The sequence below is a fragment of the Bos indicus x Bos taurus genome, chromosome 11, assembly GCF_003369695.1.
Source record: "Bos indicus x Bos taurus breed Angus x Brahman F1 hybrid chromosome 11, Bos_hybrid_MaternalHap_v2.0, whole genome shotgun sequence".
Classification (NCBI taxonomy): domain Eukaryota; kingdom Metazoa; phylum Chordata; class Mammalia; order Artiodactyla; family Bovidae; genus Bos; species Bos indicus x Bos taurus.
In genome coordinates, this window is record NC_040086.1 from 68,393,202 (window position 1) to 68,418,826 (window position 25,625).

At 47.8% G+C, this 25,625-nt stretch overlaps 1 protein-coding gene across 3 annotated transcripts in view; it reads left to right on the forward strand.

Moving 5' to 3' along the window:
* Nucleotides 1-19,245, forward strand: part of CAPN14 (calpain 14) — a 37,772-nt gene extending 18,527 nt beyond the window's left edge. For 2 of the 3 annotated variants that reach the window (XM_027555738.1, XM_027555740.1), the window contains exons 9-22: nucleotides 393-467; nucleotides 1,643-1,806; nucleotides 3,142-3,305; nucleotides 3,826-3,834; nucleotides 5,698-5,903; nucleotides 7,286-7,322; nucleotides 8,041-8,097; nucleotides 9,430-9,487; nucleotides 12,034-12,098; nucleotides 13,278-13,346; nucleotides 14,507-14,585; nucleotides 15,395-15,511; nucleotides 15,884-15,939; nucleotides 17,810-19,245. In XM_027555738.1, the coding sequence (XP_027411539.1) occupies nucleotides 393-467; nucleotides 1,643-1,806; nucleotides 3,142-3,305; nucleotides 3,826-3,834; nucleotides 5,698-5,903; nucleotides 7,286-7,322; nucleotides 8,041-8,097; nucleotides 9,430-9,487; nucleotides 12,034-12,098; nucleotides 13,278-13,346; nucleotides 14,507-14,585; nucleotides 15,395-15,511; nucleotides 15,884-15,939; nucleotides 17,810-17,836 (1,183 nt within the window). In that variant the 3' untranslated portion in view covers nucleotides 17,837-19,245. The remainder of the gene's footprint in view (nucleotides 1-392; nucleotides 468-1,642; nucleotides 1,807-3,141; nucleotides 3,306-3,825; nucleotides 3,835-5,697; nucleotides 5,904-7,285; nucleotides 7,323-8,040; nucleotides 8,098-9,429; nucleotides 9,488-12,033; nucleotides 12,099-13,277; nucleotides 13,347-14,506; nucleotides 14,586-15,394; nucleotides 15,512-15,883; nucleotides 15,940-17,809) is intronic. The other variant, XM_027555739.1, reaches the window with a different exon arrangement.
* The last annotated feature ends 6,380 nt before the right edge of the window (nucleotides 19,246-25,625 follow it).

A 25,625-nucleotide genomic window follows, 5' to 3' on the forward strand; every position in this document is an offset into this window, starting at 1 on the left:
TGCAGGAGGCATAAGAAACACGGGTTCGATTCTGGGTCGGGAAGATCCCCTGGAGGAGGGCATGGCAACCCACTCCAGTATTCTTGCCTGGAGAATCCCATGGACAGAGGAGCCTGGAGGGGTACAGCTCATAGAGACACAAAAGAATTGTTCACAACTGAAATGACTTAGCACGCACGCACACAAAAATGACAATAAAAATCCCTAGTTTGTAAAGTTGTTGTTATCCTTAAATAAAACATGTCAAGAGCCTAGTCCAGAGCTTGACTCAGAGTAAGTGATGTGCCTAGACTGAGCAACTAAGCCCATTACAGAGCATTTACTGAAGAGTTTCTTGCATGTCCTTTGTAATCCATTCCTCCCCCATGAAAACATTTCTTTTCTGTTTTCAGCTCGAGTATGTGGGACCTACTGAGCCCCAAGGAGAAGATTCTGCTGCTGAGAAAAGATGATGATGGAGAATTCTGGTATTTGACACAGGGACTCAGGACAGACGCCCTGGCTTACATTAGGACATCCATTCAGCAGACATTTATAGGATGCCTCATATATGCCAGGCATTTCTTTTAGGAGATCAAGAAGACCCTTTAGGGGCTCACAGCCTAGCAGAGCAATCCAACATCCACAGTCTCTGTGCTAAGAGCAGAGACCTGTGGCATGGAGCTCAGTGGGTGCTCAGAGCAGAGAGTGCGGGTGGCCACCACCTCCTCTATGACTGCTGTTTCTTGCCAAACTATAAGCTACTCCACCTGCGCCCTCCAGAGCAAAGCGGTACTACCCTACCCACCCCAAAGCCTCTAACCTCTTTTTATGAATGGCCATGCCCTGAGCTGATGCTGCTTTTGGGTATCTGACACGAGACCCACCTGTTCTTCATTTCCTCCGCATTTCACCCTTTCCAACCTGTCCCACGGGCCCCTCTTCTCCCCTTACCAATCCTTTTCAGACTTATTCTTAAAGAGGTCATTGAACTCAAGAGCCCTGGAAATACTACTACTTTCCTGTTACAGAGAGTAAACTGAGCATTTGCTGGTTCAGGTGGCATGCCTCGGGCCATAACATTAGCCTGTAGGGGCAAAGATTTTTTTAATCAATAGATGACTAGGAACAGATCTGTGTGATTCTCACTGAACATGTCTAATACCCCAATTCTGCTTTATCACCACCATCAGTGGCACAGGATCATTGCCCTCAGGCAGCCGTTGTTGGAGGCTGCTTTCAGCCACAGAGTAGGGTTTCTCCGTAGCACCACTTGCTGGTGATGGACCCTCACGCTGCTCCAGCCAGCCCCACTCACCTGGGTCTGCATGAGGGCATGGAGGATGGGGCCCTGGGTCTGGAGAGGGCTAGGTGCCTGATCCTTAGTTGCAGCTTCCCTCTGGTCCTAATGACTGAATGTCATCTCCATGGGCTTCCCTGGTGGCTCAAAGGGTAACGCATCTGCCTGTGATACGGGAGACCCAGGTTTGATCCCTGGGTCGGGAAGATCCCCTGGAGAAGGAAATGGCAACCCACTCCAGTATTGTTGCCTAGAGAATCCCATGGACAGAGGAGACTGGTGGGCTACAGTCCATAGGGTCGTAAAGAGTCGGATGCAACTGAGCGACTACACTTTCTTTTCTTTCTTTTATTGTCTGCACAGGATGTCACTGCAGGACTTTAAAGCACATTTCATGCTTCTGGTCATCTGTAAACTGAGCCCAGGCCTGCTGACTCAGGAGGTGGGCCAGAAGTGGTCGTACACCATGCTGGAGGGGAGATGGGAGAATGGGAGGACTGCTGGTGGCCAGATGAAGTCGCCCCAAGGTGAGTGTGTATATGGAAGCCAGAGGCTTTCGCGGCTAAAGTGGCAGCTTCTCCAGGCAAAGACGGGGCTGTGGGCAGAGCCGTTCCCCGGGGCACCTAGCTGAGGAGGTAGGGGGCTTTGCTGGCCGAGCTGTGTGTGCTGGCCCTGGGCTGTGCCCAGTGGGAAGATGGGACACCTTTGTCCTAATTTGCACAGAGGCATAGAACTCTGTCAAGCTGCCCATCTGTTGCGGTTGCAGCTTTCTAGAGGGTGGGTTCTCTTTCCCCCAGCACCAGGAGGCCATAGGTGCACATGCATAATAGAAAAGTTACATCTTTCTGTGGTTTTTGGACAAGGCCTTAGATGTGCTGAAGTAACAACCCGGTAACAGGCAGGATTGGAATTAATATTTATATTGTATGTATCAGGCCCTCTTTACTTAGAGTTTGATAGAGAAACAAAGTCAAGGATTCCCAGGTCATCAAGTACAAGAGATGAACATATATACATTCTCCAAGTGGAGTGGTTTGGGGACTGCATCCCTTTCTCCACAGTGGAGGTACTGAGCCATCTCCATGGTAGGAAAGATTAGAGGGGTAGGATCTCAGCAAGGTCACAGTGGTCTTAGCTCTGACTTTCTCTCCCCCTCAGCCCTGACTTTCTCTCCCCTTTAGTGTCCCCCCAAAGGCTGAAGCTCCTCATAAGCTAAGGCTTGGTCCCCGTTAAAATGCAGCTGCCCTGGCACCACGGGCATCTTCTCTCCAGTTAGTTAACACAGTCACCAACCCAGGCAGTGAACATACAGGACACAAAGTCTGTGCCAGGCAGTGTGCTGGGCCAAAGCTATTAATACAGGGAGAGTAACCTTTGGTCTCAGAGAAGGCAATGCCAACCCCCTCCAGTACTCTTGCCTGGAAAATCCCATGGACAGAGGAGCCCAGTGGGCTGCAGTCCATGGGGTCGCTAAGAGTTGGACACAACTGAGCGACTTCACTTTCACTTTTCACTTTCATGCATTGGAGAAGAAAATGGCAACCCACTCCAGTGTTCTTGCCTGGAGAATCCCAGGGACGGGGGAGCCTGGTGGGCTGTCGTCTATGGGGTCGCACAGAGTCGGACACGACTGAAGTGACTTAGCAGCAGCAGCAACCTTTGGTCTGTGTGTCCACAAAAGAACCCGAGGTGGAGGAGGTGGGTGGGAAAGGGACAGAGCTATGGTGGAAGAGGCCCCAGCTCTGTCCAGGTGGCCCTGGAGTGGGAATCCCAGGGAGGCGCCCTGTATCTGTGCCCCTCCCTGTGGTTTGGCAAGCAGGATGCTAGGGAAACTTGTCTCACCTTGCTGTGTTTTGCCCCAGACACATTTTGGAAGAACCCACAGTTCCTGCTGTCAGTCTGGAGGCCCCAGGAGGGCAAGAGGTCCCAGTTGCTCTGCAGCGTGCTGGTATCCCTGCTCCAGAAGCCCAGACACAGGCACCGCAACTGGAAGCCTCACCTCGCCATTGGCTTCTACCTCTTCAGGGTCAGTAGGCCTCTCGTGGGGTCTTATCCTTTCTTCCTGTTCCCTGTCCTCTTTACCATCTGTCTCTCTGTCTGCCCACCTCCTTTGACCACCATGGGTGCAAATCCTGTCTCTGTCCCTTGGGAATACGTGATCTAGAACAAGCCACCTCCTTGCATTTGAACATCAGTTTCTCCATCTGTAAAACGGGGACAGTGATAATTATGCAAAGGGTGGAGCAGAAGAAGATCCTGTGGATAAAGCTTAGCAATGTACATGGCACAGTACAATGTTGATACAGTTGATACAGTTAATTCTGGTTCCCTTTGTCCCTCTCCCCAGGCCAAGCTTACCTTGCCTCACCGTTTTCCAGAATTTCTAATGATGGATTAAAATGTCACTGACTAGAACTACAAGTCTGCTGGGAGGGGCGGTGGCCTCTGGGTAGAGCCTTCCTGTAAATCAGCCTCTATTAGAATTTGTGCTTGTGAAAGAGCTGGATTTAGCACCTCACGAGGCCTCTTTTTTTGTTGTTTTTCAGGTGAACCAGGTGAGTCGCACACTTGCCCACTGGCCCTGGTTGGGAGTGATGTCCCCATGGCCGGGGTCACTGTGACTGCAGGAGCCTTACGTAAGGAGCTCTGGAAAGGGCTGGCAATAATGCCAACTGCCTGTGTGTGCAAGCACAGAACATCTGCTGTTCTTTTTAATCCAAGGTCCCCCCTAAAGTCCCTATGCCTTTGCAGAGAGGTCTGAGCCTGATGCAGAACCAATAAATTTTAGAATTTATTAAATCTCTACATAAATACCTAGGGCAAATATTTCAGACTGTCACAGTAGAGGAAGAATGATAAATCACAATCTTGCCTGAGTTATGAAGCCCATCATAAAATAGATCTATAACAGAGGGGACAACAGGAGACCATGCAACCCACCGCCTAGGAATCGGGGATGAAAGCTTGGGAAAACAAAACAGAAAACGCAGGCAGAGGACAAGGATAGCTCTGTTTCAGCTGCAGTGGCAGCTTAGAGGGATCAGTTAAGAAGGCCTGAGCTCTCCTGGCCTCTGAAGGGTGGCAGCTATTATTTTGTTTCCCAAAGAAAACAGGAGTGAAAAACTTAATTTTATCAGATTAGATGCATTAGAGTAAAAGGGTTTTTATAAAGAAACCATTTTGCATTGGGTGTCTTAGTTCGGTTTGGGCTTTTTTTTTTTTTTTTTCCTTCACTCCCAAGGGAATACTGAGTGCTCCCAAAGTTACCTATTAATTTAAAAAGAAAAATTTATTTATATCAAGCCTATTCCTAAATAGAATTTAGGTCAACCTACAATAAAAAGTGTAAACAGAGCAAAACCATGAACCAGTTATAGAATTCATCTGGTGAGAAAAAAGTTATAAATGGACAAGGGAGAAGGAAGCAATTGATTCTACCAGGAACACTACACAGAGGATAGCTACTGCAGCTGATTGTAAAAATGAGTTCTGAGATTCCAGGAAACCAGGGCAAAGATAGCAATGGACCGATTCTCTAGTTCTCATTGTCTCAATAAGAAAGCAAGCATGACCAGGAGATACATTTTGTTTCCCCAGCCGTGAGTGGAATCTGGGCAATGTCTTTATGTGGTAGGTAGTGTCTTTATCTGCAAATGCATGCAGCCCCATGTGGACCACCCCTCCCTCCATAGCCCTGCATGAGAGCCAAGGGAAGAGGAAGTAAGAGAGAAAAATAAGGCCAGAGGGGGAAATAAAAGAGGGAGGGAGAGAGAGAAAAAAATATGTTGTAAAAACAAAACACAAACCAGACCTCTGATTGGGTCTTCTGGATTTTGGCCAGTCCTCTTTCCCTTTTACGAGGCTATATTCCCTGAGGTGGTGTGGAATGTCCAGGTGATCAGTGTGGAGGCAGATGGCTGGTGGTATGTGTGTACCTGTGACCATAATCATGTCATAATCAACCTTGAAACTATAGCGCATACCCAGAGGCAGCATCAGGAAGGATCTAGAACATGGGCACTGGGGCTTAGCTGCCCTGGATTCCTGTCCTGGCAGAGACTCTTACCTGCTGGGTAACTCTGTGCAGATGACCTAACTTATCTGAGCCTCAGCCCCTCAACTGTAACGTGGACGTGTAGACATAGTGACCTTCCTCACCTCATTCTATGCATGATGTTGTTTTAACACAAAGTCAAATCAAACGACCTATGTATTCAGCCTCATGTAAGGTCCCAGCAGAGGTGCCTACTCAGGACATGTCCTCGTGTTTTCTCTCCACTCCTCACCCCTCCACTGGGGGAGGTGGCATTTGGCAAATCAAAGGCCACTTTCGTCCTGGCTCCTGGACAAGGTGCCCAGGCCTGACCACAAGCCATGGATGATCACCTCATCTGTTGCCCTCTGTCCTCAATTTATAGATCTTTGATGCCCAGAAGAAACTGCCGTCTGAGTTCTTCTGGAAAAATGCTTCCCTGAGTTGCCGTGCGACGTTTCTCACAGAGAAGGAAGTGAGCCGGGAACTGTGGCTGGAGCCAGGGACATACGTGATTGTGCCCTGCACATCTGAGGCCTGCCAGGAGTCTGAGTTCGTCCTCAGAGTCTTCTCCAGGAAGCACGTCTTTTAGTAAGGGCCAGGCCTCTCCTGGACATTGGGGTCCACTTGGGCCAAGGGAGGGAGAGTAAGGGGAAAATGGTGGAGGGTCTCTGTGACCACACAGAAGAGAGACAGGGCGAGCCCGAGAGCAGGACAGCCTCTGCATGGAGACACCTTCACTTTTTCCTCCCTACTCTCCTAACAAATGAGCACTCTGCTAGAGAAAAAGCTAGAACAGGCCTGGGTCCTGCCCCCCAGGAGCTCAGTCTGGAAAGGACATAGGTATGTGAGCAGTTATTTATGTTACACTTTGTCTGGGGCAAGTGTTCATTTGCCCGGGGTGTTAGGAGAACATCAGGAGGAGCATCTGAGCCAACTTCCCATGGTCCTAGGGGAAGCAGGGGTGGCTTCATGGAGGTGGTGATTCCTATAGGAGGCAGTGGGATTGTTCAGATGAGGGAGGCTGTCATCAACTATCGGGCTCAGACAATTCAATATACACACACCCCAGCCAAACTTATAACAGGCCTATCTTAGGTTTAGTTCCAGACCACGGCAATAAAGCAAATACTTCATTAAAGAGAGTCACAGGGGTTTTTGGTTTTCCAGTGCATATAAAAATTATGTTTATACTGTATTGTAGTATTGTGCAATAGCATTGTGTCAAAAAACCCCAATGTGAATACCTTAAGTAAAAAATACTTGATTGCTAAAAAATGGCAACTATTGTCTGAGCATTCAAGGAGTTAGAATCTTTTTGCAATAATAACAACACTGATCACAGATCACCATAACAAATAAAACAATAATGAAAAGCTTGAAATATTGTGAGAATTACCAAAATGTGACAGAGAAACGCAGTGAGCAAATACGGTTGGAAAAATGGCGCCCATAGACTTGCTCGACACAGGGTTGCCACCAACCTTTAATCTGTGAAAAATACAATAAAGGGAAGCACAGTGAAATGAGGTAGGCCTGTATTTTGCCAAGGATTGTTTTGACATGACTCCCCTTCAGTACTTAGGACCCAGTTCTTTCTCATTCATGTTTTGGGCGTAGGTAGTTTAACTTGGTCCTGGGTCTCACCGCCTTGTGAGACTTCTGAGTGTTAATGTGTGAGTGGAAGCAGTTAGATGAGGGCGTGGGGGGAGGAAAGGGCACATGGGGTCGGGGTAGAGGGCTCATCCTGAGCAAATGCAGGGGGTGAGAGCGCAGGGCAGGTGGAGAAGTACAGCCGAGTGCTGAGCTGTGTGCCAGACTGCACACTTCAAGGGCCAGTGGGGCATGAGGTGGAGCCGGGCAAGGCCCGCATGGTGCAGTAGCTAAGGAGCTGGGAAGATGAGGGAGGGTATTGGCCAAAAGGCTCCCAAGGCTATCCCCAAGAAGTAAATCTGTCTTTTCTCCCCTCTCAGTGAAATCGGCAGCAATTCCAGAGTCATCTTCTCTAAGGTGAGTTTTCAGGTAGATTTGCACGTGACTGGATCTGTTCACAAAGCCAGGGGGTAGGCTTCTCCCCTCACCTTTAGGGTTTAGGGGGAAGAGGTCCACAGGTCCTGCAGGCCCTACTCTATGGCACACGTGTGCGTGCTCAGTTCCTCAGTTGTGTCCGACTCTTTGCGACCCTATGGACTGCAGCCTCTGTCCATGGAATTCTCCAGGCAGGAATACTGTAGCGGGTTGCCATTTCCTCCTCCAGGGGATCTTCCCAACCCAGGGATTGAACTGGAGTCTCCTTGTCTCCTGCATTGCAGGCAGATTCTTTACCGCTGAGCCACTGGGGAAGCCCTAGATGGCACATATATTGTGTTACCTATCATGCCCTAAAAGTCCTCAGATTCTGCTGTTTTTGTACCAGGAGAATTGCCCTTCTGATCAGGTCCTTGGTCTTGAAGGCCCAGAGCCCTTGTGTACAAGTCACACATCCATGCTCTTATTTCTCTCTACCTGGTGTTTCTTCTGCCCCTTTCATGGTTTGCTACTTCCCCCAAGCCACTGAGGGTTAGAGAAACAAGGGATGTATGTGAAGGCTATGGCAGAAAATTTAAAGCGGTGCTCAAGGTCAGGTTTGTAGATTTCAGAGGCCTGGGGGCCATGACCCATTAGTGTATGCATGAGAGTCCATCTGTCCAGGGAATGACCTTGTCCTTCCGTATGTCTGTTTCTATAGGAAATTGTAGACCAAAGTGAAGGGAAGGATGAATTCTTCACCAAACTCTTTGAAAAGGTAAGTTGACCAGGGGAGATAAGGAGGAGCAAGGGATACTGCAGAGCCCCTAATGTCATGAAGCATGGGTTTGTCTCTGCTTGATCCTGGGTATAAGTTGTGATTTAAGGCTTCCTAGTCCCGATTGCCACTTTCCAGGAGAGCCCTCAAGTTTTTAGACAAATGGGTAGAGCTGTTGTTTTCAGAAATCTCTTATAAAATGCATATCTGCTCTTGGAAGCTACCTTGATTTGCTGTGGGAGAAACAACTTCAATTTTTAATCCCTGAAAAAATGGAATATGGCAGGGGTGAGACTCTGTGTTGGGAGGGGAGGGTGGAGCGAGCCCTGGGGTGTCTGGAGGAGGGAAACCCAGGGAGAAAGACCCCGTGGGTGGGCCCCTGTGGACGATGGGACTGGTAAGAGGCACTGAGGAAGAGGAAGGCTATCCACCTGGTAGCCTTTCAAGTTCTTTCATTGGACTGACCCAGGTCTGAGCACCAGCAAAAGCCACCCCATTCTTAACTTGTAGGACAGTAAACCCAGTTAGGAACAGGGCAAGAAATCTGGGTCTGACATCCGAGAGATGTCATTAAAAGTGGAAGAACATGCACTTCCTGCATTAGTAACACTTCTGATTTAACTCACAAGTTGCCTGCCTTCCCATCTTTTCTCATTTTCACACTGGCATTTGCTTAGTATAGTCAGAGAGGCTACATCAAAATCTTCTGTGTGTTGTTTTTAAGAATTTTCCTCCATGTCAGGGGTTTCCAAACATTTTCTGCTGCAGTCCTTTTATCAAATGGAATCACATAGAGAATCCAGATATATAAAGATATATAGAACAGATAAATATAAAGGTATCATATCCATTTTATAAGTTCAAATTTATGGTACTTACATTTCATTAACATGTTTTAAAGTCAAATGCCCATGTAAAGAGTGGCTTCTGATGAAGTCTAGAATGGAAATCTGGACTCTTGGCTAAGGATAGTTAAATAAGAATAAAATTAAAACTCAATTGCTAAACTTTTGCAGCATCTCTATAGAACCCAGTTTGAGAAACACCTCTATTAGTCTACTTCTTAAGAGTCCTGCCCCGCTGGGGCACTCTGAATTTGACACCCAATTAAACTGTTGTTGAAGTTCTTATGAAATTTTGGATTTAATCATATGTCTAGTCACGTCCTTATGTATAAGAAAATGGTGTAACTTATTCTGCCCAGAAATGGCATATATGCTGTGCTAAGCAGATGTGGGAGAGGCCTTTCCCAGCCCTGTTTATCTGTGGGTTCTACATCCAATGAGACTTCAGGAATGATGATTTTCTCCTGACCCTCTGCTTCCACTTCAGTATCCAGAAATAAACGCAATCCAACTGCAGAATATCCTGAACCACATGCCCTGGTCAGGTGAGTATTTCAGTCATTCCTGTTGGACTCAGGGGACACGACTTTTCTGAACTCTGGGTCTGCTTCTCTTTCTCCTGATGGGCCATGTGAATGCCCACTGGTCTCCCCAGCAGCTGTGTCCTACACCAGGGTCGGTCGTGTGGTCTGACAGAGGTAGAGGAATTTATGCAGCTTGGGAAAATAGCTCTTTTTTTTTTTTTTTTTTTGCTTAGTTGGGTGTGTAGAGATACATGGTAGAGAAAATAAAGATTTCTGCTAGTTTGTGAAGAATAGTTGAATATTCCTTTCTTGGCTTAGAAAGTCCTTGTGGAAGAATAGCACTCATTTCTTCAACTCAGCAAATAAATAATTAAGTATTGAGTAGCTTACCAGGGAGATCTCTGATGAGCGCATATTTAAATTGATTAACCTACAAAAATCGGATAGAAGGGAGCTCATCACATAGGAGAACTTCGATGTGGATGCCTTTGTGTGAAGCCTGGCATAAATCATCAGGAAAGCTTAAAGCCCATCTAAAAGTATTTTATATGTAGATTTTGAATGAGAAGAACATAATTTCTCCAGGCAAGAGAATGAACCTCAAAATGAAAAAAGTAAACCAAAGAATTGAAGGGTATTTGATTGCTTCTCTTTTATATGAAGCCAAGACTTCAAACCCAAACAAACTCAGAACTTGCATAATTTCCAGATGGTTTCTCAAAGCCACACTCGAATATTATAAAAGAGCCAGAAGGCGAGGCTCTAGAAATGATAGAATATGAGATGTGCCCCCTCCCTACCCCTCATCCGAAAAAAAAAAAAAAAAATTCTATGGAAATTATCTAAAAGACATGGCTTCTGCACATTTAAATTTTTAAAAGAATGGATGGACACATTGCTTTCATTTATTCCTATGAGAGGATTTCTGGTGGACAGATCAAAGAGCCACTATAGATTTTGGCAAAATAGTTGGTAAAGTCTCTCATAACAAGTGATGAAGTGGGGGTTGGAATGTAGCAATATGATTCAAAATTTTAGCATCAATCCCAAGAGTTTTATAAAAATGAAACCAGAGGAATAATTCTATGTTATGGATCAGAGTCTACATGTTTAGACACTTAGATGAATCTCTGTATTCTGCCCTTGGCCCCCCTACACGTCCTCAGCTTTTATCAATGGCTTGGAAGAAGACAAGACACGAAGGCTTATGAGATCTGCAGATGGCACAGAGCTGGGAGGAATCATTAATAGACAACAGAATTGAAATTCAGAATGTTCACCACAAGCTGTGCCCAAGCCAAAAAGATGAAATGCAGTCAGGGTGATAATTAAAAACTGCCATTTTGTAATTTTTAAAAAATCGGTCACACAAGTTCATAACAGAAGAGACCTCATCTTTGTGGCAGTTTATTTGAAAGATATCTGGTTAATTTAGTTGACCTTGAGCTTAACATGTGCTAATAGTTTTAAGTTGCTGCTAAATAAGCTAATCCAAATTCAGACAGCATTTAATGGAAGCTTTAGATGTGTGTTTTTGAAATCGTGTTCCAAGAAATGTTAGAAACCAAAAGGTTTTAGTGAGTGTTCCATGAAATAAAAAGGGTTAGGTTCTATGGTCAATTGAGCTTAGGTAATTCTGTGTTAAACAAAATTTCAATGTTGACTCCTCTATACCAATCACGTGCTAAGGTACATGATGATGGAGAAAAGGCTTGTAAATACAAAACATTTCGAATGTATTTGAACTCAAAACCCTTTCTCTGCAAAACATCTCCCTTGGAACGTAATTTGGGAAATGCAGACTGAAAATTTTGGAAATGATAGACCCACTGTACTCTGCTTAATCCAATTGCAGCTGCAGGCGTGTGTTCCAGTCTTGGTATCACATTTTAGGGAGATGCTGGCAAAGCATAGCTCATGGAACAGGGAGGTGTGGGTTTAGAAACCATGTCATCTGGGGAAGCGTTGGAGAAATGTTTAGATATTTAGAATGGAGGGGAGATGTCAAGGAGGGGACAGATAGTTATTTATGTTTTTCTGGAGGTAAAACTAGGGCTAGTGAATGAATGAGAAAAGAGGTTCCTTTGGAATTAAATGAGAAATTTCTCCTGACCTGGAGCTATGGATTCACATGAAAAAGAGAGGTCCCATCGCTGACAGGAGGACTGTCAAGATGTCTGAGGCTGTCTCCCAGTTTGGGTGGGAGCTTGGACAAGTTGCTCTTTCAGGCTGGGTAGTCTGTGACCAGCTGGCTACCTGCCTCTGCCACTCCCCCAGTTACAAAATGTCACCTCTCTGCCAGTCCACCAGGTACAAAGGGCCATGTTCATCTGTCCCACTGTGTAAGCCAGAATGTTTTCTGCAGGGTTTTACTGTTTTCCTTGGGGGTAGGAATCACCTCCTGCGCCCCCACCCGCCAAGCCTTCTCTCTCAGTCTCCACTGCTCTTACTCTCCCCACCCCCAACATAAATGATGCTCCTTGGAACCTCTGGAGGGTCTAGACAGCACTGCCTCTCCCTGCAGTCCCAGGGCCACTCCCATGCAGACTCTTTCTGTTCCTTCACAGGTCTAGGAAGCAAACAGCCTCGCTTCAGCCTTGAGGCCTGTCAGGGAATCCTGGCCCTGCTGGATGTATCCTTTCAGGTTTGTGGGTGGATGCATTCTGCTGTTGGAGAGCTTTGGCCTGGAGCCAGACTTCCTGGGGTTGAGACCCAGCCCTAGCACTTAACTAGGGCTCTGAGGAGTGACAAAGTCCTCATGTGTAGCCTAAGGGTGGTGTAAAAGCCTATTCTGTAGAAAGTGAAGTGATGTTGCTCAGTCGCGACCGACTCTTTGCGACCCCATGGACTGTAGCCTACCAGGCTCCTCCTCCGTCCGTGGGATTCTCCAGGCAAGAGTATTGGGGTGGGTTGCTGTTTCCTTCTCCAGGAGATCTTCCCAACCCAGGGATTGAACCCAGGTCTCCCGCATTGCAGGCAGACGCTTTACCATCTGAGCCACCAGGGAAGTGGACAAGTTAACTGGAGTTTAATTACCCACACTGCAGAGAGGCACATAGAATGGATAGTGTGAAGAGGGTTGCAAATACAAAGAATCTTGTTAGCAACTTTGCAGAGGCCAGGGGCGATGGGGGATGGTGGTCAGGTGTGCAGGCTTTGGGGCAGGTCCCAGCCTTGTCACCAGAGACGAGATCATACTCGCTGAGCTCTCATTTCATCATCCAGAGCAGGGGGCAGTTAGTAACTACCCCAACTGCTAGGTGAAAATGAAGGTCAAGTGTGTAGCTCAGCACTAGGCCCACCGCCAGGGCTCCAACAGAGCTGGCGTGTGGTGGTATTTTTGACCCAGTCTCTCTGACGTGGGGGGACTTGGACATGGTCTACAGAGCCAACCATTCAGCTGTTAACTTGTCACAAAATGACTAAATAGAAAAGGCCTCCTCATCCACCCTTGTGCCTGAATCCATCCATAAGTTAGTTTTAACAACAGTGATAAAATATTTACTATGTTTTATTTAAACTGTATCAAATTGGCCTCATCAGAATACCCTGTTTCACTAGATGGAAGCTGTTGTCACCACCATCATCCCCACCTCTCTTCCCAGCGTTGCTGTGTTCCAGCTCATTCTGTCCTTTCCTAGCAAGGGCCAGGGAGCCCTGGGCTGGACAGACCAGTCAGGGGAGGCCAACTAGGCATGTCCAACACTGACTGTGGTGTCCCAAGTTGCCCGCGACTCTGAAGGGCCCATCACTGCTTCCAGAGGTGGACATGAAACTCCTGTGGTGGCTTTGACCTTAACCCTGCTATCAGCTTAACGCATCCGGCACTGTGAGTATCCAGGAATTCAGGGACCTGTGGAAGCAGCTGATGTTCTATCAGGTGAGAACAAGTGTTTAGCCGGCCTCCCGTAGGACGGCGCAGAAATGGCAATTCTGCAAAACTTGTAAAAGACCTCTCCCTTTCAGCCCGTTCTACTGTTAGGTAGTTAGAATAGGCAACACGAGTCCAGAATGGTGTGGCTAAAAGACAACGAAGGGAAAAGCCAGCGAAAATAGAACAAAGAGAGGTCCGAGGACTGGAGTGAGGACTTCAGGTAGAACAAACAGCACTCCTGGCTAGCCCAATTTACGTAGGGCAGGCCCGGGGGGAGGAAAAAACATATAAAAAGAGGAGCCAAAGGATCAGGTCTCCCCCTCTCTTTTCTTTACGTCTTTGGGTTGGCATGCCCTCACACCTCAAGGATGTATTTTCCTGCTTTTTTCTAAATAAAATTGAGCTGTAACACGGAGCTGTAACACTGATCTGTCTAAGAGCTATAACACAGTCTGTTCAAGACCTGAGAGCTATAACATGGTCTGTCCAAGACCCGAGAGCTATAGCATGGTCTGTCCGAGAGCTATGACACGCCGAGGGCTCTCACGTCCGTCGCTTCCAATTTTTGCTGAGATGAGACAGAACCGAGGAGAATACCCTTGCCGGACACTACCCAACCACTCACCCAGTCTTCCCAAGTGTCCTTCTAGTGTTTCTTACTTTCTCTTCCAAACCCAGAGAGCCTGTTGCAATAGTCTTCTGGATTTTGAAAGTGACATCTGATCATGTTGCCTCCTTCCTTACCTAACTAAAAGGAAGAGACTCCCCGTGGCCTTCAGATCAAGTTCACACCCCTTAGCATGGCATTTAGAGTCCTTCATAAATTGGCTCCTGCCTACTTTTCCAGTCATTGTTCACAACCATCCTCCTGTCTCCTGAGTCATCAGGTCGGAAGCCCTTCAAAATTTGGATGATTCGCTTAGATTAAGCATGTTTATCTGTATCCTGACTCTCCATCCCTCATGACAGAAACACTGCCCCCTCTTACAGCCTAAAGGACAACTGGGACGGGGGTGGGATCCCGGCCAGGAGACCACAGCCTGTTCTTGTCTGGGCAGCTAGGCCTACGCTCACTAGCAGTCTTGCAGGCTTGACACTGGGGTGCAAGGTCAGGGGGTGCTTGGAGATGGCTGGCTTCCTCAGCCTTTGCTTTGTGTTCTTCCCAGGAGGTTTTCCACAAGCAAGACACTAACCGGTCAGGATCCCTGAATTGGGCCCAACTGCGGGCTGCCATGAGGGAGGCAGGTAGGCACACAGCAGGCCCGGAGTGGGGCTGGGGGTGGGGCAGGGGTGGGGTAGGGGTGCGTGACGTCCTGCTGGTGGTTTAGTCACAAAGTCGTGTCCAACTCTCGTGACCCCATGGACTGCAGCCTGCCAGGCTCCTCTGTCCATGGGATTTTCCAGACAAGCGTACTGGAGTAGGTTGCCGTTTCCTTCCCCACGGCATCTTCCTGACCCAGGAATCAAACCCAGGTCTATCTGCATTGCAGGTAGATTCTTTACCGACTGAACCACTAGGGAAGCCTACAGTCGTTCTAAAGAGCAGAGTTACTCCCTGAGTTCAGAGGCCCAAAGATGTGGATCTGTGATTAACTAAAACATGGATTATTATCAGTATGTTCACAGCTAACATTTACTGAGGGCTGGCACACCCACACTTTATTTAGTCTTTGCCAACACCCTGTCATAATCCCCACTTTACAGAGGAAGAAATAGCAGCTCAGATAAGTTAAGTCACCTGGGGCTTACCTCCGGGACTCCCAGACTCCAAAATAGATTGTCTTGACCACTAAGCAGACTGCGTCCTGCCTGGAAGGCCAGTAACCCGCTTGATCAAGAGATCCTCCTGGTTGCCTAGGGGACAGGGACAGAGAATGGAGAGAAAATAAGATTAGTAAGATAAGTAATTAATTCACAATGAACCCTGTCAAAGAAGACCCTGGGCTATTAGAATTCAGGTCCTGGAGATAGAGGGACAATTTAGGGGCGTCAGGTGGGAGGGGAGCTAGGTGTGAGGTCCCAGTGCCCACGGCAGGAGCCTGTGTTCCACGCAGGAATCATGCTCAGTGATGACGTCTGCCAGCTGATGCTTATCCGCTATGGTGGCCCCGACCTCCAGATGAACTTCGTCAGGTTTGTCCGCTTGATGCTGCGTGTGGAGAACATGGAGGGTAAGCTGGGGAAGGAGAGTGGACCAGGGCTTCCTCTGCTCTCCTCATGGATTGCCCACCTGTCCCCAGTTCAAGCACAAAGAGGACGCTGCCAGTGCAGGGAACTCTGGGGAACGCTGGCTCTGTTTCTGTGAAACCTGGCTGCATCTCCCCAAACTCACGGATGCCTTGCCTGTTCCAGGGCAGAGATGTGGGGCGGCCTGCTTAGAACAAGTGTGGCACGTGTGGTTGCACCAAGGCCAAAATTGGGTTCCCGGGTGAGGGGATGTATGGGAGGAGCTAGTCCCTTATGTTTCCAACACACACACACACACACACACACACACACTCACACACACATTAACTATGTTCCTTTCTCCTGCATTTTCACAGATGTCTTCCAAAACTTGACCCAAGATGGCAAAGGGATATACCTCCAGAAGCCAGAGGTAAGACCTTCTCCACGGGATTGAGTCTCATCATCTTAGGGAGTGGTGGCCAGTGCGGGTCCAGGGTCTTGTGAAGGAGAAGGGTGCTGGGGACCCTGCATTCTGCTGAGTTCAGGGGACAGCACTTCATTCATGCATTCAGGCATTGTTTTGATGGGGCACCTGCTGTGTGCCAGGCACGGGGGAAGGTACAAGTGTTTGTTGAATGATTGAAGTGATATGCTGAGGGGAAAACAACACTGTGTCTGACACTGATCACTGATTATCTTCCCCGACGACTCAGGTTGCATGGATTTACTGAGCACCTTCTATGGGCCAGATGTGGTGTTAGATGGTGTTTGCTGCATAGACATTGGAGTCTGGAGTTGAATCATCTGCCCTTTCTTTCTCAAACATTCTCTGGGACTTCCCTGGCAGGCCAGTGGGTAAGACTCTGTGCTTCCACTACAGGGGGCACAGGTTCAATCCCTGGTCAGAGAACTATGATACCACATGCAGGGTGGCCAAAAAAATAAAACACATTCTCTGTTTGAGCTGCTTAGGAAGGGACTGATAAAAGCTGGGGTTTCTCTCTTGACCCCAGATGTCCATTTTATGGAATAACCTTCTAAGATATAGAAGGTTCCCTGGTGGGCTTCCCTGGTGGCTCAGATGGTAAAGAATCTGCCTGCAAGGTGGGAGACCTGGGTTTGATCCCTGGGTTGGGAAGATCCCCTGGAGAAGGGAAAGGCTACTCCCCACTCCAATGTTCTGGCCTGGAGAATTCCATGGGGTTGCAAAGAGTTGAATACGAATGAGTGTCTTTCACTTTCTAAGATATAGGGACCCACAGTGTGTCTACCCTCAATCACTCCCATGTTTGAGTGTGAAGGTGGGATGCAGCTAGAGAGGCAATGGTTTTAGAACTCCTGAGCCCATCCCCAAGCAAAGGTCCCAAGACCACCTCCTGATCTCAAGCAGTCCCTCCATAGCCGCAGACTCAGCACTGAGAGAGCAGGACAGTGTCAGTGTGGCAATCGACACAGGATAGCCCACAGCTTGAGGAGGCTTCTAAAAAGCAATGTGCTATCACAACAAGAGAATGGACTGTTACAAGCCACAGCACCCCTTGTAACCATCTGTGGGCAAATCATGCTACACTTCTGGGCCTCAACGTCCTAATATGTGAGATGAGCTGGGTGAGCGAGGTGGTCTCTAAGAGTCTCTGCAGCCCTCATCATCTCTGGTTCCTTAAGGAGATCCTCAAGGTCATTCAAGGAGGTTTGAAGGGAGCAGCAAACTTGTCGGGATTTCACTCTGGGGTTTTCTCTGATCCCTTTGGTAATGTCACCATTATCACCTTCATCATCACCAGCATCAGCATGACCCTTTTTATGTAATTGGCCTGGGGTGTGGCCTCTCCAGAGATCCCCACTGTGTGAGTTAGAGGGATCATTCATCACACACACATAAAGCTGTCAGACCAATGGGTTCATAAATGTAAACATGTAGAATATGCTCTAATGGATCTCTGCTGCCCAGTCGGTCCACACACCTGCGCACTGCTATCAAGAACGTGCCAAATTGAATTCGTGGGGGAAAATTGCATTGCGAATTGAATGTAGAATCAACCAGCATCTCTGGCTATCATCATTCACAGGCACCAGGAGAAGTCAAGGTTGATTATATTTCAGGTTGATTTATACTTACCACTGGATGGTGTGGTCCCTCTGGCTAAGCCATCTATTAATGTCCTGTCTCCATGGCTTCCCAGGAGTGAGGGGGAGGAGGCCCCAAGTCCAGTCACCAGGTGACTGAGAGATGAAGCATCCTTAACTGAATGTCAGAGATGGGTCTGAATGGACTGTAACCTGCTTCCTCATTATTCCAGTGGCTAATGATGGCTCTGTACTGCTGAGAAGGCTGGAAGCTCACTGATCCTCACTGAGGACTCTGCATATGGACCAAGGGTGGCCTTTAGGTGAGACCAACCCACGTTCAACCCACCTACAATTCTTCAGGACTGTGTCTCCAGCCATCACCTTCTCATCTGGGAGGATGGGCAGCATACAAAAAGAGAAGTGAGGGAGTAAAGATTGCCTTGGGGTTGTCAAGACCAGCTCTTCTCCACAGTGACCACAACCACAAGCAGAGACGTGGCCTGAGTTGACTCTGGGTTGGTGTGCTTATCTTTGTATGATACTGCCTCCATGGGTGTCCAACTTAAATGACCTTAGACATGCTATGTCATCATATTTGGGGTAAGAGTCTAGGTTTCAAGATCTGAAGAGGGAATGATATGTTTATAGACATATGTAAATTGGCATCTATAAACTGGTAGCAGCATAGGCTAAGTTTTAACTATCTGGGGGTGGAGTAGACCCATATTGCACTTTCAAGAGTGCAGAAATAATAGAATTGGCAGGGTTTGGGGGGGATGGGCTGGCTCTGGCCTCTGAGGTCACTGAGTGATCTTCTGCTAACAATATCTCCAGATAGTTGGATTTGGTGTGTACCAGTAGATTTGATGGGCTGCCGTCTCGGGTCGCACAGAGTCGGACACGACTGAAGCGACTTAGCAGCAGCAGCAGCAGTAGATTTGAAACACCCAGCTTCTTAAAGGGCTTCCTGCATATGATGGGTGTCAGTCTGTTTACCTGACCTATGGGCTATCAGGTCTACTTCAAAGAAAAATAACAAATCCATGCTACATCATACAGTTAATCAGTAAATGGTCAGTATATCTTTTTTTTTTTTTTTTTAAAACTATGTTCATACCTCATTTTCCTGGGATCCCTACCAACCCAGAACCCAGATGGAAAACCAGAGCACTGGCCATTTTCCAAGGCCATACATTCTATTTATAAGTTAGAAACGTACAGCCATTTGTTAAAATTCTATTTATTATTCATTTACAAACTGTTCTAACCAATGTGACTGCCTGGTTTCTGGGCCCATAGCAGACTAGAGGAGGAGGCTGAAAGCGGGGGATCAGAGGGTGTCTTTTGGCAGAACTAAAGGAAATTTGACAGCCTGGTAGATGGGCAGTATGGGAGAAGGAGGGAGCACTTTCAAAGCATGGCTCAGGGAGTAGAAAAGCATTTTATTTAGAAAAACCTTTATTTATTCCAAATGATGAAAAATACAACGGTTTGTCAGAAAGTGCCATGTATACTACTACTTGAGGTATTACTGATTTTATAAATACTGATCCTGTATTTATATTCTTTTAAAGAGTTTTATGTCTGTTTATCAATATCTCTATCTTTGGATTCTGCCATTGTAAATATTTGGTTTAATTAAATTGTTATTGCTTTGCACCATGAAGGCAATTTTGCAGATTTTGGGGGAAGGTTTCATGACATGTGGATTGCAGAGTGATGGTTTTGCTGCTGTGGATGGAATCAATGCTGAAATGAATTCTGATAGAGTCCTTCTTTCTGCTCCTTGGTGGTGGTCAGAGATGGCCTCCTGTCACTCATGTATAACCTCCACTCCCCTGAATTTATATATCACTGTGTGCTGTGGTGACTCACAGATGCCCTGGGCCCTGCTGACCTCCACCCCCGATGATTCCCTCTGTGCCCCCCAAAGCTGAGTACTGGAAATGAGGGGCAAAGCCATGTTCCTTCCCACATAACCCCCTCCCATCTGCTGTTACCCAGGGCGTGAGAGCAAGTAAAGCTCCAGGGTAGGATAGACTATTGAAGGTCAGGATGAAGTCACGCTGAAGATCTGAGTGCTGGACGTCAGTGATTTCCAGAAGTCAAAAGCCCAAGCTAGTCATGAGGTGGAAAGTGTGCAATCCAGAAGTCCAGCGACGAAGGAGCAAGGAGCCAGTCCTGAGGTGTTAGGTGAGGGCAGGAGTCCAAAGGGTTGGATTGTCTAGAAGACCAGCCCAAGTAGGCAGAGCATGCCAAGGGAGCCTGTCCTAAGCTTTCATATCTCAGGGGGAAAAAAGGATTCTTATTGATAAAAGAAAAGGGACTAAAGTATCTGCCCTGTTTATTTCTTTATTCTGGCTTTTCTTTTCTCCTTTCTCTCATGGTTTGTATAAAGGTTCAGTTGCTGACTGGGAGCTCAACCCAATGCTCTGTGACAGCCTAGAGGGATGGGATGGGGTGGGAGACGGGAGGGAGGTCCAAGAGGGAGGAGATATATATATACTTGTGGCTGATTCATGTTGATGCATGGCAGAAATCAGCATAATATTATAAAGCAATTATCCTCTAATGACAAATTAAAAAGAAATTCAGTCACCACAGAGAACCTTCTAGATTCCAGTTAAGGCCCAGGGCAGGGCAGTCAGTTGCCAACTGTACAGAGCACTGCTTTCCTACTGTTGGTACCCTGGATTAGAGAAATGATTTTAGCCTCTAGGATTTCCAAGCTGATGTTTTCCCAATGGAATATATGTTTTTATATTTAGGAAAAAAAGGCAAAAATGAGTTCCGTGGGCCCTAGGTAGGTAAGAGGAGGCCAGCTCTGCCTGGCTTGTGGGTGAGCAGGCTGTGTGTCCAGCTCTTGGGGAGTTCTGGTAAGACGGCCCTTTGGGGTCATGTTGCTGGCCATAGTGCGTGAGTTACCCTGTCTCCCAGGGTTCTGAAGATTGAGGGCTACAAAGTCCAACAGCAATGAAAACGGGGAGGGGTTGGGCAGGAAGAGTCTAGCTCTACGACCTTGGACCTCAGGTTACCATTTGTAAAATGGAGCCCAAAATGTCTACATTACTGGGTGATTATGAAGACTAAATAATGCCGGTATGCTATACGCACTCAGTAAATGAAGCTCCTCTTTTTTTCTTAGGCAGTGCAGATTTTTTCTTACAACTAATGTATTTATTAAATATAAAAAATATATAAAACAAAAAAAACATGTCTTATGTTTTTAAGACATGGTCACTTATAACAACCACTCCGCTGAAACGCCCAAGGTCTCACCCTCCACCTTTACTTTCCTCTTCCTCTACATCTCCTCTCTGAATGTGTTGATTGTGATTAGGATTTTGACTGTTAGTCGCCCAGTAGTGTCCGACTCTTTGCCATCCCATGGACTGCTTGTAGGCTGCCAGGCTCCTCTGTTCATGGAATTCTCCAGGCAAGAATACTGGAGTGGGTTGCCATTCCCTTCTCCAGGGGAGCTTCTCAACCCAGAGATCAAACCCGGGTCTCCTGAATGTGTTACTCCTTCCTTGAAGTGTGATCCCAGGAGGTCCAGCCCAGTCTCCAATGCCAGGGGTCCAACTCCAGGCACCTCTGAGAAAGGGGCCCTCTTGTAATGAAAGCTCCTCTCAAGTCAAACAGACGCAGGTGCTGCCTTCTGCTCCACTTGAACTTCAGAAGCAAGAGAAGGTTTACTCATCAGAACCCCAGGTTGTCAGCGAGGGGTTTTCTGGACCACAGACCAAGCAATTTCTGGAGACCATGCTGACCAGCAGTTGTTTCAGCACTTGAAAAATACAAGCTCACAGACTTAGGGAACGGACTTATGGTTGCCGAGGGGAAGGATGAGGGGGAAGGTAGGCAGTTTGGAATGGAAATGTACACACTGCTATATTTAAAACGGATAACCAACAAGGACCTACTGTACAGCACATGGAACTCTGCTCAATGCTATGTGGCAGCCTAGATGAGAGGGGAGTTTGGGGGAGAATGGATACATGTATATGTATGGCTGGCTTCCCAGGTGGCTCAGGGTTAAAGAATTCACCTGCCCATGCAGGAGATGCAGGTTTGATCCCTGGGTCAGGAAAATCCCCTGGAGGAGGAAATGGCAACTCACTCCAGTATTTTTGCCTTGGAAAAATCCTATGGACCGAGGAGACTGGCAGGGGCTACAGTCCTTGGGGTCACAAAGAGTCAGGCATGACAGCAACTGCACACACACACACACACACACACACACATGCATGGCTGGGCCCCTTCGCTGTTCACCTGAAACCATAACATTGTTAACTGTCTGAATATAAAATAAAAAGTTTTTTAAAAAAGATGTGAGCTCAAGCTGATTTCTCAGATGGGGGCGGGGGCGGGGGTGGGGATGGGGCTCAGCCATCTGTGGCATGTACTGAGGCTGTATAGACACTAGATGGCGCCCTGTTCCCATGCTAGGGCGCCTTCCTGGGAGCTGGACTGCCACTAACATCTTCAGCCCCTAGCCTGGGAAACCCTGGCTAATTTAGAGTCCTGATACCTGACTCAGCTCAAAAAACCACTTTCAGCCCCACGTGGGTTCACTCCCTTTTTCTTGTCTCCTTTTTCTGCTTAGGTTCTAATTGTTGCACTGCACTTCATTTATACAGCTTATTCGTTTCTGGGGGAAAAAGTAGGCTGTGCTTCTAAGCCCTTGTTTCAAATGCATCTCTGATGATGCACCCAGTTCTCTCACCCTTGGACCTCAGGGCCTGCCTTAGTGCCTAACTCACGTTTGGTTTTCATTGAATGAATGGATGACTTTTGAAACAATTCAGGTGAATCCTGTCATTTAAAAAGCCAGCATCAAAAAAAAAAAAAAAAAAGCCAGCATCTATTCAAGTTTCTAGCTGAAAATATTAGTACATAATGGTTGCCTAGGGACAAACGACTTTCCTCTGAAAGGCCCCTCAGATGTTGTATAAGGTTTGGTTGCATGCTGATGCTGAGCGCAGTTTCCCGTCCAAGGGGACAATTCGGACCACCTGTGAAAAGCGTTATCAAGCTCTATCTGAAAACATTTTCCACATCTTGACATTCCGGGGGCTCAGGCGTCATTTCTCTTATACATTCAGAATTCAGTGGTATTAACCAATTGGGGAAAGTTCCAGAGACCTTTGCTTTCAGGGTGGCAGTGGCAGCTCTGTGGGCAGTGGGAGGGGGCGGGTCCTGGTTGTTGAGACATCTCCATCCTAAGCCTCAACAGCTCCCCCTGCTGGCAGAAGTATATGAGGCCAGCAGTCGCGCAGCCCAATACAGGCAGGGAGGGGAGGTGGAAGGAACAAGGCTCACCTAGGTGGGGAGTCTGCGTGTTTTTTGTTCTCCTGGAAAGCTCTCCATGGGGCCTTAGACGCATTTCCTAACTTCTCAATTCAACTATTTACAAGAGTTATGTGTGCAGTTGGGGGAGGTTGGACTGTGTAACTTCTAAATCTGCCTCTGGCTGGAGATAAATTTGCCAAGAGCACAGGCTGGGCTTGAACAACAACAAAAAAAGCCTGCCTGCGTCTGGCTCCACCATTTACTAGCGTAAGTTACCTTTGGCGAGTCGCCAATGTTTCTGTGGTCTGCCGGATGGTGTGGATCACGTGTCATGTGGGGTTATGATGGTGAGCTGCTTAGCACCAAGCCAGGCCTCTGCTATGGTTTACCGTGGACACACAGGAGGGGCCGCTCCACTCTGCAGTGGCCCCAAAATTCCCCCAGGCATGAAGCCAAGTGGTTTCTGAACCAGGGCAAACCAGAGGCCTCAGGGCTCTGATGCCTGAAACCCAAGCTTCAGTTCTGCTTGGAAAACATGGCTTTCAGAGCTTTGATACAAAGAATGTTCCCCAGATTCATTTTCCTTTTGTCCAAATGAAAGGATCAAAATGATCTTTGTCTTTGTTTTGACTTCCTATTGACTTCACATCAAATCACCCCCGAGAGGGAGTGTCATCGAGCTTGACTGTCCACTCACTCAGTTAATAGCCAAATTGCTCTTGAGCAGTAACAGGAGAGGCAGCCCAGCCAAGGCCACACAGTGGCCGCAGCAGCCTTGCTCAGGCAGAGAGAGCAGACCAGCCTGCAGCCCTGGGCCAGCCCCTCTGCTTTCTCAGCCTCGGTTTCACACACACCCAGGGAAGTGGACTTGTTCAGGTCCCACAGCAGGGCTGACTCCCATTTTGCATGGTCCAGGTTCTCTGGATACAGCTTGGATGGTTGACGGACATAGAACATTCTTTTCCTGGTGTTTGGCCAGGAATCAGAGGAGTCAGAGATTGTTAGAGGGCCTTGGCCAGGACTTTCATGCTGGAAGGACCCTGCCTCTGGGTGCGGGCAGGGCGCCTGGAGGAGGGAGTTACAGGGAGCCCTCCTGGGGACTCTGGAGGTTGTGTGTTTGCAGTTTGGTTTGTAGGTGATACCCGGAAAGGGGCCTGAAAGACTGTCACTGAGGGCTGCTCATTGCTGCCCGGGTGCGTGTGTGTCTAAAGCCCAGGCTCCCAGAATCGATGGTTTCTTCAGATCAGGCTATGTGGGGCTGGAGGCTCAGGAAGTGAAAGGAATTCTGAATCCTTCAAGTTCTGCTATGAAAGTTGGGTCCTTAAGGGAGTAAGAATGACTCAGGAGTGGGCTAGTAAAAGCGCAACACACCTGACCAGAAGCCAGATGATGTGAGCTTACGTCCCTTCTGCCAGCTACTGGAGGTGAGGTTGGTAGCCTTAGGAAAGTATTTGACCTCTCTGAGAATCGGTATATTCATCTTCTGATTTGGGATGGTGACTTCTGCCTCCCTGGACGGTGGCAAAGATTACGTAAGATTGTGAGTGTAAGAGAGAATTGCAAATTGTAAAGTGGGGGCTACTATTCTAGTGCATAGACCTGGAGTCATGTGTGTTTGCTGGATTATTTGAGAATATTTGATTCTACTCTAGAAAATAAGGGAACCAAACAAATAAGGAGGATAGATAAAAATTAGTATAGAAGCAAATGGCTTGAAAGACCAATCAGAAGTAGATAGAGTGAACCACAGCGTGAATGCAGATAGGAAGGGATGGAGAAGAGTGGGCTCTGAATATTCATGATTCACACTAAATATACATGAGACATGTGAAGCATCAAATATTCAGGCTACACCAAACGTACATGAGACCCATGAGACACTCGATCTTCAATCAGCTGCCCATTGGTGATGCCCATCTGGTCCCATTCTAACCCCTAGAAACGCCGATAAGCACCTCGGCTTTCAGCTGACTAAATTGATGATCTGCAGCTGTGCCCCGCTGTCCCTGCCTGAGGCTCACTGATAGAGCACCTGTGTGGCTGGGCCCAGAACCTTCTGTCTTTTACTCAAAGCCTCAGCTCTGTTGCTTGTGACCACACCAACAGCAGGAAGGGCTGATGTGGCAGCCAGGACGGGACACCCAGGATTCGGTGGTGTGGTCTTTTCACAATATCCTGAGTGTCTCTCCCCAGCTTGCGTCCGCTGTTTTAAACTGATCCAGTCACCCACTTGAGCTGCGGCTCTTGCTTTGGTCTGCGAGCTCTTCGGCTTGGTGATCTGTTGGCAGTGGAGTTGGCCGCTATCCTTGCAGCAAGGTAGTCCCCCCACGACACCCGGGGCCAGAAGCGGGGACTGGGCGCTGGGGGTGGGAGGACTGCGTGCTTCCAACTCTCTAGCCCAGCTGCTGAGATGCGGGTGCTGTGTCTGCATGTGTGGTGGGTGGAGGGGTCCCTCAGGACTCCCCCGCACCCCCGGTCAGGTGGGTCAGCTTGCACGCAGAGTGCTGAATGATGCCCAAGAATACACTGTGGACAGCACCCCAGGGATCCTGCCACCCTTCTCCCCTTGTCCTAAAAGGACAGAAAGTCAAGTGACTTCAGCAACCACCTGACAGAATTTCCTGCTCTCCTCATTGGCCTGACCAGTGTCCCAACTTTCTTACCATCGCCTTCCTGCAGACTCTTCTGAACGTCATCCTGAAGAGGCTACGTGTCAGAGAGCAAAGAAAACTGGGTCAGTGTCCTGCCTCGGTC